The 20,381-nt window shown below is 43.6% G+C and overlaps 3 protein-coding genes across 4 annotated transcripts; 1 reads left to right on the top strand and 2 right to left on the bottom strand.

The window, feature by feature from the left end:
• Nucleotides 1-5: 5 nt before the first annotated feature.
• On the bottom strand, nt 6-10,293 carry phtf1 (putative homeodomain transcription factor 1). 2 transcript variants are annotated; one of them, XM_086200045.1, is made up of 17 exons: nt 9,697-10,293; nt 8,521-8,624; nt 7,686-7,742; nt 7,528-7,597; nt 7,274-7,432; nt 6,475-6,658; nt 6,206-6,326; nt 5,418-5,609; nt 4,984-5,238; nt 4,775-4,903; nt 3,936-4,205; nt 3,278-3,409; nt 3,083-3,169; nt 2,720-2,875; nt 2,479-2,574; nt 1,392-1,517; nt 6-658 (listed from the first exon to the last, which is right to left on the bottom strand). In XM_086200045.1, exons 2-17 carry the CDS (start codon nt 8,548-8,550, stop codon nt 638-640), a joined length of 2,085 nt encoding a protein of 694 aa, XP_086056171.1. In that variant the 5' UTR covers nt 8,551-8,624; nt 9,697-10,293; the 3' UTR covers nt 6-637. The 2 variants fall into 2 exon arrangements, with proteins under 2 accessions (XP_086056171.1, XP_086056172.1); XM_086200046.1 differs by lacking the exon at nt 9,697-10,293 and adding an exon at nt 9,250-9,500.
• A 489-nt stretch (nt 10,294-10,782) lies between these two features.
• On the bottom strand, nt 10,783-18,748 carry ora1 (olfactory receptor class A related 1). Its single transcript, XM_086200044.1, has one exon. The coding sequence runs from the start codon at nt 11,879-11,881 to the stop codon at nt 10,919-10,921; it is 963 nt and encodes a 320-aa protein (XP_086056170.1). The 5' UTR covers nt 11,882-18,748; the 3' UTR covers nt 10,783-10,918.
• On the top strand, nt 15,318-16,283 carry ora2 (olfactory receptor class A related 2). The gene has a single exon (XM_086200042.1). It carries the CDS (start codon nt 15,318-15,320, stop codon nt 16,281-16,283), a length of 966 nt encoding a protein of 321 aa, XP_086056168.1.
• Nucleotides 18,749-20,381: the final 1,633 nt, after the last annotated feature.

Genomic DNA, 20,381 nt, shown 5'->3' with positions numbered 1-20,381 from the left:
TTTATTGACTCCGTCAAATATTCACCGTAACTAATACCTTTTTTTTTTTTTTTTTTGCATAGTTATTTTATTCAACAATGGTCCGCAATACAAAAGGCAGATAGTGGTCATAATACAAGTTGAAGCATAACCAAAAATAAATAAAGCCCACTTGAATTCACAATGCTTTAAATGTTACAAAAGGCTTGTTAACCCTAGCTGGCCAGATTTTTATTTACTGGCATTAAAACATTTACATTTAATCATTCTGCACCAAAGAAGAAACATCAGTGATTAAAACTATCCACACCATTGTCTGCATTTACATTTCCCTCCACACATTTAGGAATCTGAATGCCGCACATGTTCTAACACCTCATCACTATATTTAACCACATAATGAGGAACATTCAAGGGTCAAAGGTGAGGCACTGGGGTTTGTGGCACGGCAGATGGAAACTGTGTCGCCACGCCAGCTGAGCAGCCAGTAATGGTGTGTGAGCGACTGTCCGAGCATCTCAGGCTTGCGGAGGACCGATGAAACTCACAGACAACCAACATACTGTCAGTAGGTTCGCACAGGTTTTGTAAATGTCAGCAGCAGACACAGGGAGCTTCTGGTCCTCACTGACTGTTAAGTGCTTTTGCTGAATTCACATTAAGGCTTGATTTTCCACAGCTGAGAAATAAAAACACAAGACAAACAACTAGAGAGATTAATGTCAGCTCACATGTTCCAGAACAATCAGCACAAGTCAGACCCTCACCTACACTGATACTAAAGAAATAGTTTATTTAAAGATGTGTGTGTCTTTTTAATTAGTATTTTGATTTCCGCAGTCTGTACAGTTTGTCCTCTAAACACTTGAATCACTTGATTCGTCCGTTAGACAGCTCCTGGCAAAGTAGCTGCTAAAAACCCAACACACCGCTGTAGATGGGAAACGTCATCGTCTCTATTTCAAGGCAGTAGAGGACATTAAAGCAGGACCCCGAAGCTGCGGGAGTCATGAGAGATTGTGAAAAGATTGGTGAATCTCACAGCAGCCAAGGCCGAGACATCACAAGTATGATCCCGGTCTTGGTATTTTCTCATCAGGTTCACCATTAGAGGACACTATGAACCAGATGAAGGGACTGACCGTGATTGGGGAACAAAACAAGATTTCTACCTCCTCGCTTGTACCAACACTGGGAAACGGACTGCTCAAGTTTAGCGTACATACACAATCAAATGTATATGTGCTTTTTGTATAATTCTGATGGGTGCCATTGTTACGTTCAACCAGTAATAATTGTGATTAATTTTTGACATCTGTATGAGGGAATTGGGTGTGTAACTCATCTCGCCCTTGGCTCGTCCTTTGGTGACAAATAAAGTATCTCTCTCTCTCTCTCTCTCTCTCACTCACTCTGATGTTGAAGCCGAGCAGATCGCTGACCACCGCTGACACAGCAGAGAGGATGACCACCCTGGTGATGTTATAGATCAGGGGGTTCACCGTCAGACCCAGCAATCTGAAGGGCGTATCTAGCTCCTGGAGGAGGTGGGAGCGAGAGGGAAGAGCGGAATATGAACAAAGCTGGAACCATTAGGACCATCCATCCATCCATTTTCTAGCCAAACAAACATGGGGGTGGGGGGTGGAGCCTATCCCAGCTGCCTTCAGGCAAGGGGTGGGGTTCCCCCTGGATGGGTCACCAGTCCATGGCAGGGCCAACACATAGAGACAGACAACCATTCACACTCACAGTCACACCTACAGTCAATTTAGAGTATCAATCAGTCTCGTCCCCTCTTGATGTCTTTGGACTGTGGGAGGAAGCTGGAGTACCAGAGAGAACCCACACAGGAACAGGGAGAACATGGAGACTCACACAGAAAGATCCTGTGATGGAGCCGGGACTCCAACCCAGAACCTTTTTGCTGTGAGGCGACAGTGCTGACCACTGCACCACCGTGCCACCCATTGAAGTCATTTCATTTGGGGTCATTTTATCACTATTAATTTGCTTGTTGCAGGTACAGCAATGAGCTTGAACTTCAAAAACTGTTCATGAACATTTTTCTTACTGATTAAAAACCATTTTAAACAAAAAATGGAAAGAAAATTGCATAAAAATATGTAAGCATAAAAAAGTAGTTTTAAAGTATAAAAATATAAACAAACATGGAGATTAACTCCTTAAGTAGTAAACTTTGGTATTGAGTGACAAGACATTTTAATATTTGATAGTTTTGAGGCAGTTTGGTTGGTTGCGTGAAAGCACTGCAGTTAAATATCCAGCCTTATTTTAAAGTCAAGTCTATTTTATTTATATTGCAACAAATCACATCAGAGGACATGTCGGGGCTTTTACATGGATTTTAACCTTATTATGTCACACCTGGACACAATTAAACGTTTGACTCAGATGGGGAATGAACTCCACAGCTCACTGGCAGCAGAAGCCCTGCTGGGTGAGTCCACTGCTGTCTTCAAACCCATTCATGCTTACCTTCATCAGTTTGGTCGCCAGTTTCAAAACATTGTTCACTATACTCAGTTCCTCTTTCTTATTGGGCTTTTTCTCCATCTTGAGATACAAATTGATCTGAAAGGAAACAGTGACATTTATATTAAGTCACAGTAATTATTCTAAACCTGGATCAAATTTGGACGCTCACAGTTCTCAGCGGATGAGGGCATGTTCAAACGCTGTCGGCGCCTACTTTTGTTGAACAGATTCCGGTTCTTACCTGCTCTGTTAGCAGCACTGAGGAGTTGCTGTATTTGCAGTTGGTCTCGGAGCCCAGCGTTGCCAGCCGGAGCAGGAACAGAATGAGGGAGGAGCCCCACAACATCAGCTCCCAGTTTGTCAGAGACTCGAGGAATGTCTTGTGACTGTGCAGGAGCTGAGGAAGGACACAAACAAAGACTCAAAATCTGGAATTCGGAACTCAAAAAGAATCTGGTACTCAGAGCATTCAAATGATTTACTTTCATTCAGGTATTATGGTTACATGATTGCATGGTCTATTAATAAGTTCCCAAAGCAAGACTGGCATTAGTGGTACACGTTATTAAATGAACACAGAGCTGTTCCAGTAGATGTGACTGACCTGGGCACAAATGATGAATGAAATGGAAAGTGCTAAGAGGAAGATAGTGGAGACTATGACATCAACGGAGCGCTGCGGCCCTCGTCTCTGCAATGGACAAGCAAGTTCATGATAGGTTACAAACAAAGGCACGTCCATGACGACCCTCTAGTGGTGAAAGAATGCACAGGTTTGTTAGTGCAGGAGGATACACACCCTGAGGAAGGAGCGTAGTGACAACCACATCTTTATGTTCTGCACCTTCTTCAGCCTGAAATGAGGGATCTCAGATTTCTTGGCCTTGCGAGCTGAAGTCAGGTGGCTGAAATACTTGGCAAATAAGAGTCTCTGTTGAGAAAGCAGATATGGAAACGTCAGAGAAGCCCGGGAGAGAGCGAGCCACGTCAGCTCAGGTGGTGGTTTGCACACCATTATAAGATCATTCAACAGAAGTCATCCTGTTGTCCCAAACACGCGTGGGAAGTGACATGGGAAACAACCAGAACCTTACTGTTCCAAAAATAGATAGCCAGGAGAAAAAAACAATGGTTGTGTTGTGATCTGCAGCAATCCCCCCAAAATTGAAGTGAATTTCTACTCAGATATCCCTGGGATAAATCCTGCCTTGGCAGTAAGGAGGATTATAATGCTCCATTTTGAGTGAATGTGTTTGAGAGAGGTGTTGATCCCTATTAAAGGTCAATGTGGAGGCAGTAATTTGGGTTTAAGCGTACTGGGTTATACTGAGAGGCGTTCCTTGAACTTTACCCATTCCACTCATATAAACCTGAGTTGAGAAGATATTAAATCTAATGTTGATGGACTAATTAATGAACTCATTGTGCCAGCTCTACATACAGAAGTCCCCACTCACCTGTTTGTAGGTTCTCTCGGCCACACACATCATGAAGAAGAACAGTCCCGTGAGACAGACTCTTTGCACAGTTGTGATTAAGAGAAAGGCGTAAGCCTGAGTCGTGGCGGGTCTCATCACTATTTTTAACAGCTCTGTCGGGGACATGGCGCTGAGGCTTGACATGTCCAGACGCTGAGCCAAGCGGAAGGCGAATGGAAGCAGCGTCAGTGTGGTGGTCACTAGCCCGCCAAACATGAGGTAGCCCATACCTTGCTCCGCTAACTTCACCTGTAGACGCAGCACAAGAGAGACACCTTGTTATTAGCACCATAACGGATCTTAAAGTAAGACAATGCTACATTGTTGTGGTGAATTAATGCAAGTCTGCCTGAGAGGATGAAGATGTGACAGTCATCAAAGGTAACATTCTATTAGCCTGTGGCTAATCTCTTATGATTACAAGATTTAAGTACTTTTTACATATTCGCTACATCATTACCTGCACTGATAAGTTACCTGTCTTGTTTTTTTAGTCGTATTTTCTCATGTAAGGCTTCACATAAGTACTACATCGTAAGCAGTAGGTACTACATGTTATCAGTAGTAGTCTTACTAATTAGTGATGTCATACCGGCCTGGCCCTGTGCATGCACACGGAGCCTCTGACTCCGCCAAGCCTTCCTCCTCAGTGGTGTTGGGTGTGATCAGAGGTGAAATAGGACTGAACATTTCAACCACAGAGGGCAGTAACATACTGCTTTCTTCTGACTACGAAGTTAATATTTAAATACTTGCAGCACTCACACCTGCGTCAAATCCAAGCCTTGAAAATTCACATCCAGAGGAAAATACTGTACCCGTGTGAGGATGATCCCACTGATTTCCAATACTGACATGTCTGCTTTCTTACACTCGCCCTGCTCCCATATAATGGCACTGACACGGTCCTTGGATGGGTGACACGCCTGGAGCCAGGACAGCTGGTGCTGCGGGACAACACACAGCAACACCCTCAGCTTTGACTCAACTTCCCCACTTCTCCACTTCAGATCTGCAGCGATCTTACTCCTGTGATTCCTTGCTGTAGGCTGTCATCATCATCATCGTCACTACTGAGAGTGGTGGTCTGGGGGAGGGCCATGCTGGTGTTGTACCTCCCATTCCCCTCACTGTCACTGGTCGCTGTGGAGGGAGAGTCAGGTCCTTGGAGAAGCTCCTCCCACATCGTATCATCAGTGTCAGAGGCTGGACGGGAGCCTACACTTGGCCTGAGACGCTCCACCTCACGAGGCTTCACCTTAATGGACACCCCACTCCCTTCCTGTTTTCAAGCAGCATAAGAGAAGAGTTTTCCAGAGAGTAATGACTCCATTTATCTTGGTTCATATCACGATGTATGCAAATGACTCATTACTTAGTTTTAGCAATAACCTTACCTATAAAACAAACAGCGAATTCTTCAATAGTAAAGCACAAAATACAACTGTCTAACAGGCTTACCTGCGGTCTTGCTGTGGTTTTAGTGTTGGACTTTGTACTCCTCATCCTCAAAGATGACAACGGTATGGACACTGGCCGAGTCAGAACCGGGGGTCTCCCTTGATGAGGAAGAATTACTTCAACTGGTTCCAGCCCCTCCTCTTCCTCACTTGAGAGCTCATCAGATGCACCGAATCCTGACTTTCTTTGGTTCTGAGAGTGAATATCAGGACGCACGTATTTCTTTCAAATGCGTACAAGGAATTGTGATGCTATGATTTCATTTTAGTTCACCCTTTTTACACATGCATTTTAAACTGGTAGATTTGTTGGTGAGTAAATAAATATTCCAACATTGCGACAGTGTGTGTGTGACTTCATCTCTACATTTTCTGCAAGTTTGTGGCTCACCGACGCACCTGCCAAACCTGTAGAGCTTTTTGGACTTAAAAGGAAAAAAAAGTGAAAAATATTTGCATGATCGTGTTATGTGGAATATTTAATGAGGGAGAGCACTTTGATGGTATTTTAATAAATAAATAATGAAATAAAATGGTAATTATGTTTTTTTTCCCTGCTCATACACTGTTTTGTTAAGAGTATTTTGTGCCTGACAATGTTCATGGGACATCTTTAAGATCAGTTTAGCACCCATGAAAATGTACAATGGATTTCTATGTTCAGAACTTTGTTATGGTTGAGAAGGAAATCCAACGTCTACTGTTTAAAGGAGCTGAGCGGCATGTGTTTGTTTTGTGTTCTTATTCTACCACAGTACTGAGAGTGATTAGTGAGATGGCTGCCAGTACCCTTTGCTCCTCTTTTCTGTACAATCGTTGCTTTTCTTCAAACTGCCAGGACCCCTGCCGCTCTGTGCCCTCGCTGTCATCCTTCTCTTCAGACTTCTTCTGCCCTCTGCCCTTCCTCGGCCTGATGGAGACAGGGTAAAAATAGCAGTCACACACAAGAGATGGGGTTACTTCCTTATTAATGGGCATTGTTAATGGGAATATAGAGACTTTCTTGCATAGTACATCTACTGGGAGTTTACACATGTGTCAGGAAGTGAGAACCTCACCTCCTCCTGCGTGCAGGGCTGGTGCTGCTGCTGCTGGCAGCTGGACTGCCTGAGGGCCACCGGCTGGATTCAGTGGACACAATCTGGCAGTGCACGGTACCCAGCAGCAGCATCAGACACATGGGCCCAAACACCTCGCTGGCATTTGCCCCAGGGACCTCCAGATACAGCACCACTGCCACCACTGAGAGGGGAAAAACATTTGGCAAACACAGCAGTCTCTGAGGGGAGATATAACACACTTCATTCTTACTAATGAGGTCTTCCTGTGCTGTGCAGGTGTAATGGGTAACACATTTTTAACTTTTCACTCTAAACTGTTAGGATGAAAGCTGAAACATTTATTTGAGTATGACAACTGCAATAAAAGTATTTTCAACAAGAGCCACAGTATTTTAAAGCGTGAAGGCTTTCATTTCAGGTTGTCTGCAGGTTTCACACCCAAAATTAGATGTTTCTTAAACCGCATGCACGTTTGTTAGTACCACGTTGGAGATGACTAGTCGTCCTAACCACTTGTCCAAGCCATCTTTTCATTATGTGATTAAAAAAAGAGCACATTCAATAATAGTCAGTTTAACCGTTTCCGTTACAACCTGAACTATTTCTTTGCCTTCTATTTGTAACCTTATTTATGTGTTGCCAAGTGGATGTTTAAGCCCATCCCTATATTTGACCAATTAATTCCAGGATTTTTTTTCTTGATGATGGTTTCAATTAATAATGAATTTGCTAGGTGTGTCCTTTGTTCTGCATCTGCTCACCAGTGCACATGTGCATGTTTCACGCGTGTGCTGACCTTGCATAAAGTAGAGCACAAGGATGCACGAGGAGATGGACCTGGAGGTGACCTGGATCCACCACTTGAAGAAGAAGGGGAACAGCAGCACTCTGACCAGACCCTTACGAGTCACAGCTGTCCAGGGACTCTCTGGCTTGGCTTTGCTGAATGTGGATCCTGTGAGGACAATGAAGTCTCTCAGCGTGTGTCTGCAGATGCTGCAGCAGTGACCAAACCAAGTCAACCTTCAACTACCCTGGTTTGACCCTCACCTCTGACTAAGTCCACATCAATAAGGTCTGACTTGATGTGACCCATCTTTCTTGGTTTGCTGTCCAAGCCCTGGAGGGGTCGTACATAGTTTCAGGAATAATGCACATAATTAGCTCTCAATTATTTCTTTCTTTACAGAGAATTGTAGCCATCTTACATTTAGATCTGTCTGCTCTAGTGACTTCTCCCAAACCTGCTGATCGTAGGCCCCGATCTGTAAAGACAACAGCATTTCATTATCAGTTTCCATAAAATCAAGCACTGTGGAGAACATTTGGGAAGAATTGGAGCCCATTATTTAAACGCAACTTTAATGCAATTTAAACATTCGAAAGAAAAAAAAAAAAAAACCCAACAATTCAAAACTCACTGCCACGAGGCTTAAGCGGTATAAACTAATAACCCTTTAAATAGAGATAATATATGGCTGCAGGGAAAGGACATTTACACAAACATCTGCAGAGGAAGTTTAACATCTGAGTGTAATATCTGCAGGACTGATTTACTGCACTCATACGCCGCCTGAAACAAATTAGGCCATGAGAGACGGACAATCTGTGACATTTGCAGCTCAGACAATGAAAATACTTTACTGTCAGCAGTAAAGAGGAACTGCAGTAAATAAAAAAAGTTGCATTTTGATGTTTTTATTTCAACAAGAGCACAAAATGGAGGAGCAGCAATCCATAACTTTATCTTTCTGTTCCCCGCAGAGGTGCTTGAATGGGAATCTTTCTTGATCTTAAAATGGCTCGTCTAGCCGAGAACGATAAAACTGAACCAGCTGACGTTGAGCTTGTAGCTTTGGACACAAACTTAAACAAATATTCCTAATTCAGCAGCAGAACATATTTTCTTGCTTTCCAGCATTGCACACCAACACATTCAAGGCACACTCTGACAAATGCCCGGCATCAGATCGAAACCCTTCACTGCAGGGAAGCATGTGTGCTCCTCTGTACCCTCACATCTTTGTGTTCTGTGGGTCTTACCTTCTCTTGATACCAGGATATTCTGGCCATTGTCTTTTGATGCTGGAGCCAGTGATCCCGCAGTCAGCTCATTTCACAGAAAGCTCAGGGAAGGGAAATGGAGACTGGCCAGAAAAACATGTTTATTTAGTAAACAGAGCGAGTACGGGTGCACTGACACTAAAAGTAAAGCATTTCCCAAAGTACAATGAAATACAAGGAGCAAGAAAAGTAAATATGAAGTCAGCTGGCCTGAAAGCAGGGCTGTACAAGTTCACCGCACGTATGAAAATCTTGAGGGACTCAACGCCCGATTCGAGTCACTTGAATCTTTCTGTCTACCCGCTCCTCCTGAACAACAGAAGGCTCCGTGTTCTCTTCATGATACTGCACCAATGATTAATCTGAATGTGCTCATCTACCACGTAAAAACGATGTTCCTTCAGGGGTTCACACACTTTGTTACCAGAGAGATTCCATCACTCTCCCATTGTCTGAAAGGTAAACTTTAATGACCAAACGACTGCTTACATGTGAGAAATAAACACAGAAATCCAGGTCAAAATTTACTGGCGTACACTTAGCTAAAATGATGACAAGCTACATTGTTGTGATAAACATGTATAAAAGTAAATCAGTATTAACCAAAACACATTTTCTCAGTCTGTCTTAAACTAACTAGATACAGTAGACTATGATACTCTTTCTTCTTTACACAAAATGCCTGGCATTTCCAGGCCTGGACCTTACTATTTCATAAACGCCCTGACTTCTCCAGGTATTCGTGACCGTCTGGATCCTAAATCGGAGTTCTTTGCAGAAGGAAATGCTAATGTTGCGACGTGAGAGCCCCCCGATGACGATGCTGGAGGGAAGTCACAAAAACTCTTGTCGATTGTCTAACTTTGATCTCTGGGCTCCCATGATGTCACAGAGCATCAAAGCCATTCACTCAGGCTGTCATCCGACCGCTATGAACCGTACAGGCAGACCGCTTCATCATCATCATCCTCCTCCTCCTCCTAATGAATCAGCTCGTTCAGTCTGAATATAATCTCGGACCCCACATTTTAAACTCGGGCTAACAGAGATTTCTGGCCCCGACCAAGACCTCGGGCGCTCGTGGCAAAGTCAGTTTCATCAGCGTTAGCCGACAGTTGGCGCAAGTTAGCAAACGGCCAAAAGTCGTTGACTCACCTGGTATAAATCATAAAGAAATGCAGGTCCCTTGGCCACAAGCTGGAAGAACCTACGTTATCATCACAAGAACAGTAACAGCTCGGCAACTACTTTTTGTCATCGGTTTCAGGGGCGTTGCAGCGGCGTCTTGTCAGATTTGCTAACTTCTATTTGTTAGCTAACTATCTATCTGTCGTCCAATTTTTGACGCGAATAACAGCGACAGATAAATGTTGCATTGATATTCTTCACACACACACGGCCAATGACCGATATGCTCGTTTAAAGTTATCCTGAAGCGCACTATCTTTACTTTTGTTTTTTGTTTTACATGTAGGCTAATCTTCCGCTTCCCCTTTCCGGGGTTTGTTGTTTGTAGTTGAGATTTCTTTCTCCCAGATTGTTGCCTTTCAGGCAAAACTAACGCTCGAATGGACTTTTATCTACAGTCTAAATTGTTTCTTAATGAGCCAGGATATCACTTTTTTCAATAAAAGTAATTACTTAAACCTCAAGTTGATAGTTCTTGCGTTAAAATTTCACTTAAATGTTTGACTGATGAAGCGTGTAGCGCTGGAAGTGTTGGGATGTGCTGCCTGACAACAAACTTCAGGACAAAAAAAAATTCCAACCCAAAATTAAACATCCTTTTGGCCAATCCGAGAGCGGAATGAGAAAGAAACAATAGTGTAATTTATAATTATGATGATTGAGCAGATGGTTAACATTTTCATGTTTCATTAATCTGCCTTCTACTTTATAGATGTTTATTTGTTCATGTTTGAATGATTATGGAAACACAATTTATTCTCTGTAACCATATGTGGAGACTTCCTTTTTTTGTGGCGATAAATATCACATAATGTGATGAATTCAAAGTTCCTTTTATTTTTTCTTTGTCAGTATCATTCCAGCAACACACATGTTCAAAATGTCAATCTTTTTCTTAAAAAAGGAGGGACGATTTTGACACCTCCTCAACAGTTGAGACGCAAAATCCAGGGGCATTTTGCTCTTCACATACAATGCAGGTCAGTTTTCTGAATGAATAAATGTGCAAGCTGCGTTGATGATGAAGATATGAATGATGATGTGTTTAGATACTGCACATAGAATTAAAAAAAGGTGGGTAGATCTTTATATTTATTATTATAACAAAGAAAGGGGGGACATGTAAAACACTGCAATGAACTGCTTTTAAAAAGACAGCCAGATTTGCTAAATGACAATAAAGAAAAAGTCATTTTTCACTGGACTCCTGGGAGTCCGCTGATATTTGCTCTTGCTCAGCTGTACATGCTATTTTTGCCTTGACCTTCTTGTTAGAGGAAATGATGAAGTAGGGGCTGAGAGAAGCGTAGCAGGAGGAGAAGAACACTCTCATGTCAGCCACCACTGGTGACACCTTAGCCACAGTCAGCATATAGATCCAGATCACATTGTCAATCCCAAAGAAGAAGACATAGAGAACCACCAGGGTAACCACCGTTTTGGCTGCTCTGGTCTCTGCCCCGCCGCCCTGGGAGCGCCGGACGCTTCTCACCTGGCGGCTGTGACGATGCAGAAGCAACAGGATGTAGCCACTTGAGCCCACCATCAAGGCAACAAAGGCAAAATCCCTTCCAGAAACAGCCACGCCATTTATCACATAGGAGAGACTGTCTCGGAAGTCCACATGACAGAAGCCCAGGTTGAGGGTGAAGGCAGGCACGGTGCCATTACGTGGAGCCATAGAGAAGAAAGGAGCTGCAATGCATATGGCCATGTTGAGGAGCCAGAGTCCTGCAAAGGTTGGGATGACCAGGGCAGGAAGTGCTGGCTTTAGTCTGGACAAACGGGGCCCTGCAGGGGCGATGGTCACTGCCTGAAACACACTGAGCATGCAGGTGATGCAGACCGACAAAGCTCTGCCAATACGGTAGGCGTAGATCACCACCTTACAGCCGGGATCATTCAGCAGGTCCCTCAGTCCAAACACAGTCATGGTCTGGGGGACGCAGCGGGTCAGTAGCAGCATCAGGTTGGCGAAGGCCAGGTGGCACAGAATCATGTCCACAGGAAGGAGCTTAGGCTCAGTATAAATGATGTGGGCGTACGCCATCAGCACCACGGTGTTCCCCAAGATGCCCATACCTGTTTGCAAGAGGAAGGAGACCCCTTTGATGGTCACACACAGATCCATGGCACCAAAGCCTGTAGCCATCAGGTTTTGAGAGGCAGAGAGAGAGAATCCAATCTGTTACAAAATACACTCCACAGAATTAAGAAGCCGGTCACATATGAAAAGCTGATCGCATATTCAGTCAGTTCTTGGATATCAGTGAAAATCATTCTCACCTGACGAAGCATAAAGAGGAATGTGAAGTGGGTTGTGCGTAAACTGATTAATTGGCAACATAATACAATTTATACCCTCTGACGTCCTTGGAGATTGTTGGCCAATAGTTTAGCCAATTATGAACTGGTAGGACTCGTCTCAGAGGGGCAGCACAGGAAAATTCCAACTTTCATAATTAACCTCCCAATATTCACCACTTCTTCTTCACAACAGAAAAAAAAGAACACACACACACACGCACACACAAACACACACACTGTTTTCTAACTCATCAGCAGCACAATAACTGAAGGCTGGGAAGAAGGGAATGGAATGAGAACGTGGGAGATGAAACTTGAGACAATTGTTCACTGCAAATCACTCATGTTTCTAAATTGATTGACATCGCTACAGGCTGTGCATCAACACAGCATTTTAGAAAAGTTCTATGCTTTCATGTTCTGAAATGTTTCATCATCTAAAATGAAAAACCAACGAGCTACCTTAGCTCGTATAATATGTGGTGTTTTTCCGCGTAAACTCCGGCAAAACTCTGACAAAAAGTCTACACGTCAATCTTCTAAATATTATCATTCCCTGTGGAGGTACAAATTAGAGTGAAAAACCCCTGTGGAGACAACAGTGAGGTTATTATTGATGCAAATGAAGCCTGATGATGCCTTAAATGAACCATTAAGAAGCTTTTTCATGCACAGGTGTGTTAGTTTGCTCTCCTCTCAACCTTTCACGTCCTGGGAGCGCGCTAGAAGACTCAGAGGAGCAAGACAATTAGAGGAATAACAACACGTGTTGCACTAATTGGGGGAAAGGGACAACCGATCATTATTCATTTATGTTCTTAACTCTCAGGGTCGACATGCAGCAACAAAGTTTGCATTATGCAAACGGTACCATGCAAATATGTCTTATGTTAGATAGTCTATTAAGTTTGCTCAGCTGATCGATTCAGGTGAGACACAACAATGATGTTTGGATGCTTGTTTTCTCTTGGGATTGGGTAAATTTTGTGATTTCCATATGTGTTTTTTATTGTTGTTGTTTCGTTTTACATGTTTACATGTTCAGAGAGCTAATTAAAATGGCAAGTTCAAGCACGCCCTCCTCGAGGGATTGTAACACGTGAAGTACTCAGGATGTAAGCTTGAGAAGCCAGGCTTTTTTGTTGTTGTTGTTGCTAATTATTTTCCTTTCCTTATTTTCCAATTTCAATTTCACAAAATTCATAAAACAATGAATGAAAAATTCAAATTGACCAGGGGCATTGAGAGAGAAGAATGGTCATTTGCTGGGCTTGTGGGTGCCCTACAGGTGCTCCAGCTTCCACCTCCGCACCAGAAACACACAGGTTGGGTTAAATGGAGACTGTAAATCACCCGTAGGTGGGAATGAGAGATTGAATGTCGTCTGAATGTCCGCCTGTGACGGTCTGATGACCTGTCCAGGATCTACCACACCTCTCGCCGAATGGCAGCTGCACAGGACAAGCAGTATGGATAGTGAATGAATAATGAATGACTCAGTTGCAGATGCTGCATGGCCATTTTGTTGCTCATAACACACAAGTCTATGCATTAGAAACATCAGTCAAAATCAAAAACTCTGCTGAGATGAGTTGTCAACATTCCCATACTCTTGTGTTTCAAGTACTTTGTGACAGCCTTACTACTGCATCCTATTTGACATCTGATAGTATATAGTGCTTTAAGTTATACAACTTGTTTTTAGATGAACATTCCTTTTTTAAACTTTTGCCCTTCTAAGTACGCTGGTGAGGGCACCAGCTTTGGTTACTGAAGACGGAATATTGAATGCACTCTTCACTGTGCTGTTTAATCTTTCCTCCAGCAAAAATGTGGTTAAGAGGCTTTTGACTCCTCAGTTTCTGAGTCTGATATTGACGGGCTTCACACAACTTATTTCATATGTAAGGGGAAAGAAGTAAAAGTAATCTTGAATTGAATTTATCTTCATATGTGCTGTATAAATGTAATGACCATCCGTCCATCCATTTTCTACCGCTTATCCTGTTAAGGGTCGTGGGGGGGTGGAGCCTATCCCAGCAGCCTTCGAGCGAGAGGCGGGGTTCACCCTGGACAGGACGACAGTCCATCAGAGGGCCAACACATAGAGACAGACAACCATTCACACTCACAGTCACACCTACGGTCAATTTAGAGAATCCAATAAGCCTATTTTGATGTCTTTGGACTGTGGGAGGAAGCCGGAGTACCGCAGAGAACCCACACAGGAACAGGGAGAACATGGAGACTCCACACAGCTGGGGCTGGAACCCAGAACCTGCTTGCTGTGATGCAACAGTGCTGAGCACTGCCCCACTGTGCCGCCGAACGTAATGATACAGTTCGTACATTTCATTTATTTTTGCCATTTATGTTCTCCTTTTGTGGACATTAACAAAATGTACAGCTCCGCAATCAAATGATGTAGCCCACCAATTCTGATTCGTCCTTGCAACGCCCTCACATTTTAGGTTTAATTATAGTTTTTATCGCTTTGTGGGTGAATTACACAATCATAAATCGGATGCTGTGTGACACTGTACATATGAAGGTGTAGCTGATCCATCAAGCAAAGTCCCGTGTGCCATTGAGGGCCTGAAAGAGTGCAGAGCGAGAGCGAGAGAGAGAGCGAGAGCGAGAGCGAGAGATCCATATCATGCACCGAGGGGAGCATCTTCTGGGCTTACATTTTTCTCCACTGGAGGACACTGTGGTGTTGAGGTCTAACTGTCCAACACCAAGTAAAGTACTCTTAGATACACAGCAGCTGAAATTGATTGAAGAGGTAGAAAAAAAATGTTGAAGTAATGTGAAATTAGGGGTCTAAAATTTGAATTAGAACTAAAAAGAAGAATAAATAAACATTAGACTCATGTATGTCTCTCTCCCCTGGTTGAATAAACAAACCCTCACACAGCTGCCCCTGTGTCATCTTGTCTGTCTGACACCAGCCAGGGGACTGAAGCAGTCATCTGAATTGATCTCAGGTAATTGGAGGCTGAGGGACGACGTCTCTCAAGTCAATGGACCATGTGAAAACAGCTCCAACACACATTACCTGTTTGCAAGTATAAGAACACAAACATCTCGGCTATTTCAGGAGAGCACCAGGTCCACCTGAGACCAATGTGAGCACTGTCTGTCGCCAGGTAGGAAGGTAACCTCCACAGTCTCTGAGTCTGAATATTCACATGATAGATTCACATTGCAGCTAAGTTGATGTTTCGGTTGTTGTAATTTATGGAGTTTTCTTGTAATGCTCTCTGTTTCTACAGTCAGGGATGCCATCGGAAGGGTTTGCTCGTGGGATGCTGTATTTGTCCCTCACAGTTGTGGGTGTCCCGGGTAACATTGTTGTCATCCTGGCATTCCTCCTGCTTCTATACCAGGAGAACCAGCTCCTCCCAGCTGATGCCATCGTGTTGCACCTGGCCTGCGCCAACCTGCTGGTGGTAGGCGTGCGCTGTTTATTGGAGACCCTGGCTTCCTTACACCTGGGAAACATCTTTGGAGACATAGGCTGTAAAGCTGTAATCTTTGTGTACCGAACATCACGTTCCCTCTCCATTTGGCTCACCTTTGTCCTGAGTGCCTACCAGTGCTTGAGTATTGCCCCTCCTGGGTCACGCCTGGCCTCCATCCGGGCCTCGGTAGCCCAGTATTTAGGGATCGTGTTCCTCATCCTTTGGCTCATTAACACCTGCATGAGCTCAGCAGCCATACTCTTCTCCTTCAGCACAAAGAATGACTCCAACCTCATGAACCATGGCATCAACGTGCAGTTTTGTTATGTGCATTTTCCTTCAAAGCTGTCCAAGGAGGCCAACGGGGCAGCTCAGGTGGGCAGAGATGTGGTGCCCATGTCTCTCATGGCTCTGGCCAGTTTTACCATCCTGGTCTTCCTTTACAAGCACAGCCGGCAGGTGAGGGGGCTCCGCAGCGGTGGTGGGGGCAGTGGGGGAAGTGGTGGGGCAGAGCAAAGAGCAGCCAAGGCTGTTGTAGCACTTGTGACCTTGTATGTGATCCTTTATGGGGTAGATAATGGGATCTGGGTCTACACTCTCACTGTGAGGAAAACCATGAGGTCCTCACTCCTCTCTGACCTGCGTATATTCTTCTCCTCACTCTACGCGGCGCTAAGCCCCCTGGTTATCATTCTGTATAATAGGAAGGTGAATAGCAGGCTGAGGTGTTTAGTACGGATGAAACCTGTTAAGGAGAAAGATACAAGTATGTCTGCTGTGTGAGGCCTGCAGGGATTGTGGATTAGAGAGAAGTGAGATGATGTAGATTGAATTTTGAAAGAAACTGAGTCATGCATGGGTCACTCGGTCTTTGTGTATACTGTACATTTCATGTTTAGAGAGGGACTTCTTCTTTGCCTTGGATGGGGTATGGAGTGTTCCTAAATTAGACTGTATGAAAGAAATGGAAACTAAGAAAAGGAAGTGCCTCAACCCTGCATTCTTCCTACTTGCCAGCAGGGGGCGACTCTGTTCTCAATCTGATTTTACAGAAATTAATGTATGGCTTGATTTATTGCCTCATTAAACATTTTCCTAAAGTTTATGGTCTCATTTTCAAGTCTTCTGCAGTACAGAATTTCTTACAAGAAATTATGGCAGCATGAAGAGTAAAATAGACAATAAACAAGTGTATGTTTTAGGGTGTGGCTTCCTTGCCATTAACAAGTTACTTCCACCATGGCGTCTGTCAGCAGCGGTATATGGTTTGATCTACCCCCCCCCCCCCCATTCCAGATGAATGAATGTTTTTATCACACATTCAATATCAAACATTTTAATGGGGAATTTCACATTTGTTGTGCGATAACTCTTTTGCGGCCGCAGGTTTGGATGATCTGGCGTCTTCACGGTGCCTCGCTGTCAATGGTCACAACAACTGAGGTGCCCAGTAACAGTCTGAAAGAATCTCAGCTGATCTCCGACTGTGACTTTGTTAAATTGTTATGTCCCCTTTGTCTTGATTAGCAAGAAAACATACAGTTTCTATTATACCTAAATTGTAGCGACTCGTGGCTGAGCATAACTGTCAAATAATTCCGAGTTGCTCAGCAATAAATCAAGGTGTTGAATAGAACCTGGGAAATGTTCTGTGGTAAGGAGACAGGCCTCTTGTCCTGAGGAGACCTGAATAAGACCAGGTGGGAAACAATCTTTGGAGAAAGAAAACAGTTTCCCTCGATACCAAATTCAAACAAAACAAAACAAAAAAAAGCAACAACAACAACAACAACAACAACAAAAAGCAGTGCCATGCTAACAATATATGTCTACAGGTGCACTTATAAGATCAGGAGACTTTAGGGGCAAACAGCAATGTCTTGGCAGACTGAAGGAATTCAGAAGTCATTATTTAATTGCCATGTCTTGAACAAACAAGGGCAGAAAGACAGGGCAAGGACATAACAACCTCTGTGAGTGACAGTCCAAAAGCCATAAAATGGGGCTGCCAGCACTCTGTGATCCTGCAATAACTCTGAAGTGCAATCAGTGCAATGCTATTCAACGGCTGTCGCAGTGCAGGTTAGGAGAGCTCTTTCTGTGCTTGTGCAAAACTACTTCATTCACAGCCTGGTTGCCATGAAAGGAAATTAAAAGTCTTCACAATGAAGCTGATTTTTTTGTCACAGAGCAGCATTAACCTTTATTGTTAAAGTTCCAACCAAGGAATCCTCAATAATCTTTTTTACAAAGCACCCTCCAGATGAATAATTCCATGTGTCTTACACTTCAAACCACTGAAATCTGATTGGCACTTAACACAGACTCCGGTGGAATGAAGGATAGAATACATGGATGGTTTCATTAGGCGGCGAGCACGCTGGCGCCTCCGGTGAGGAATCACTGGGAATGAAGCAGTTGACACGGCTGATTCCCTTCAACACTTTCAATAATGTCACTCTTTCTGTTTCTGTCAGGAGAGAAGTGGCAGTTTAGTTCAAAGGAACAAATACATGAAAAACAAGTTTGATCTGTGCGTATGGTAATTTCTGTGTGTGTGTGTGTGTGTGTGTGTGTGTGTGTGAGTGTGTGTGAGGGAGGGAGAGAGAGAGAGAGAGAATTGTGTGTGTGTGTGTGTGTGTGTGTGTGTGTGTGAAGGGTGTGCCAGGCAGATATGCAGGCAGGCAGGCAGGCAGGCAGGCCTCTCCCTGCACAAGACAGGACCTGTTCTCAGTGTTTCCAAACCTTCTGGAGGCTTCTGAGCACAATCAAAGCAGATTCACACACGCCTGTGTCTATCAACCTAGATTCCAGATTCCAAGACAATTCTGCCCCTTAAAAAAATTTTTTTTTTTTTTTAGCCAGATTAATGTGCATTGTTGCCATCTGCTCAACGAACAACCTCAACTTACCTGGCAGACAAGGTATGTAAGGTCTGGGAACTAAAACAATGCACCACAACTTTACAGCAAACAAACAAAAAAAGGGAGAAAAAAATTCGGCCCCTGTTTTTTTGTCTGCAGTTACACAAACCTGTATAAAAGCTCCACAAAAGAGATGCCTAGAGTGGTTGGTTAAAAGCGGGGACGCGGTAAATCCCACCAGTTGATCCACCTCTGCCGGGCCAGATGTCAGTCTGTATACCTGCACCAGGTACGGGCATTTTTGTCCCCCGTTTCCACCAATGATGTTGCAGCATCAGGATTAAAACTCGCCCCTTTTTTGCCTCAAAGCCAGTCCACACCCTTACATAGGCCTATTTTTTTTCTTTTTTTTTTACTCAGGAAAGTAATGCCTCCGTGAACCAGCTCCTCCCCCACACTGAGCTTTTCAAATGACACAAACATCCAAATCTCATCACTACAACCATTTCTTGCAGTCAGGAACTCATTAAAATCCCCATGTCAGCTGTAAATAATTTGACAGTGATAAAAGAAATTATTTTGCAAGCACCAACCTCCTCTTTATTTAAAGATCAACCCTGGCAATCTTAACTAATTTTTCTGAACAATTTAGTTTATAATACTACACAATTCTGTTTTTTTAACCCTCATCTGAATGATGAAATACTGGGGCTTATTTGTGTGTTGGAAACATATCAGTAATAAAAACATCCTGCGGTTCTTTCGAAAGCCACATTTGATGAAAATGATAGAAGTAATAAGCCTCCCGTCTCTGCCTTTTCTTCTGAGATGTTTCTTCAGGCGTGTTGTTTAGAGGATTTATTCCCTGTTTGAGTGGAGCTGCTGATGGCCACACAAAAACCGCACTTTTATGTAAATCAACTCAGTTAATAGACTTTTAGAAGTGCATGGCTAACTGTTGAGAGGGAAAAGAAGTGCCAACTTTCAAGTCTCATATCAGAATATTATTATGCGAAAGTGCTCTTCGCTCTACCTCAGAATACCTGCTGGGAAGTGACCCTCACTTAGCAAACTTTTCATTTGACTTTTGCACTATTCAGTTCCAGAGATGCATGTTTGCCACCCATTTCCTCACATCCACCCAGTTCAACCGAATCCCTCAGACCAGGAACACTGACAGTCGAGTCTGGACTCGCCTGGAATGTTGCACTGCAGAAAGCGAGGGGCTCAGTAGTCAAGATGGTGAGAAGTTTTTCACGGTTAAGGTGAAAGTTTGAGTTACTGCGTCTTGACAAACACAACTGCTTGACTTCTTCTGATTACCAGCCCTTTTTCTTCCTAGGTGGTAAAAGGTGATTTAAATCTGCAGGTTTTTCAGTTTAACCGTTAAATTCATTATAGGATACCCTCATTTTAATAGACAACCAGCAGAAACATTAAAGTGTAAAATGTGCTCAAAGGTGTTTGATGCCAACGTACATAGCAAAATGTGTTAAAACAAAGCAAAGCAGAGCCCACTGACTGCACCTCAGTTTCTGTGTAACCGAGGACAGCCACTGGAGGCTGTATAGCAGATTATGTCTGTTTTCATTGAACCTGTGAGGACACAAACCACACTGAATGATGGGAGCAGGGTTGTTGAGGCCCCGGGGCAGCAGCTTGCTGCAACTCCACCACTCTCAGGTAAGATATGCACTGCTGTGCCGAGACTTGAAAGACATTCTGCTCCTTCTGCAGCAGGGTATGACTATGAGGAGAATAAAAAAGATGAAGCGACGAACGAGTGGGAGCGAAAAGGTTGGGTTGCTGAGTTAGAGACAAACATATGAACAGACACCAGGATGTTGTCACATGAACCTCCTGAGAAATAATTGAATATGAAAAATCTTTCAAAAAAGAGATGGGAGTTTCAGCTGGAATTGGCTGAAATGAAAGCTGAAACTTGTCCTGATGTGAACCAAGCATCTACGTCAGAACTCTCTACACGTGGTTCCTCATTTATTACACAAGGATGCAT

Source organism: Aulostomus chinensis, chromosome 3 (assembly GCF_037954235.1).
Source record: "Aulostomus chinensis isolate RoL2024-O1b breed Wild chromosome 3, RoL_Achi_v1.0, whole genome shotgun sequence".
In the NCBI taxonomy this organism is placed as follows: Eukaryota; Metazoa; Chordata; class Actinopteri; order Syngnathiformes; family Aulostomidae; genus Aulostomus; species Aulostomus chinensis.
This window is presented reverse-complemented; position numbering and strand designations above follow the sequence as displayed.

Excerpts from the sequence above, each read along its gene's own strand:
- ora1 (XM_086200044.1), bottom strand. The coding sequence starts at position 11,881 with ATGGCTACAGGCTTTGGTGCCATGGATCTGTGTGTGACCATCAAAGGG.
- ora2 (XM_086200042.1), top strand. The coding sequence starts at position 15,318 with ATGCCATCGGAAGGGTTTGCTCGTGGGATGCTGTATTTGTCCCTCACA.
- phtf1 (XM_086200045.1), bottom strand. The coding sequence starts at position 8,550 with ATGGCCAGAATATCCTGGTATCAAGAGAAG. Across the intron at positions 6,659-7,273 it reads TGTGCTCTACTTTATGCAAG|TGGTGGCAGTGGTGCTGTAT; the intron begins GTCAGCACACGC and ends TTCCCCTCTCAG. Across the intron at positions 3,170-3,277 it reads CACTACGCTCCTTCCTCAGG|AGACGAGGGCCGCAGCGCTC; the intron begins GTGTGTATCCTC and ends TGTCCATTGCAG.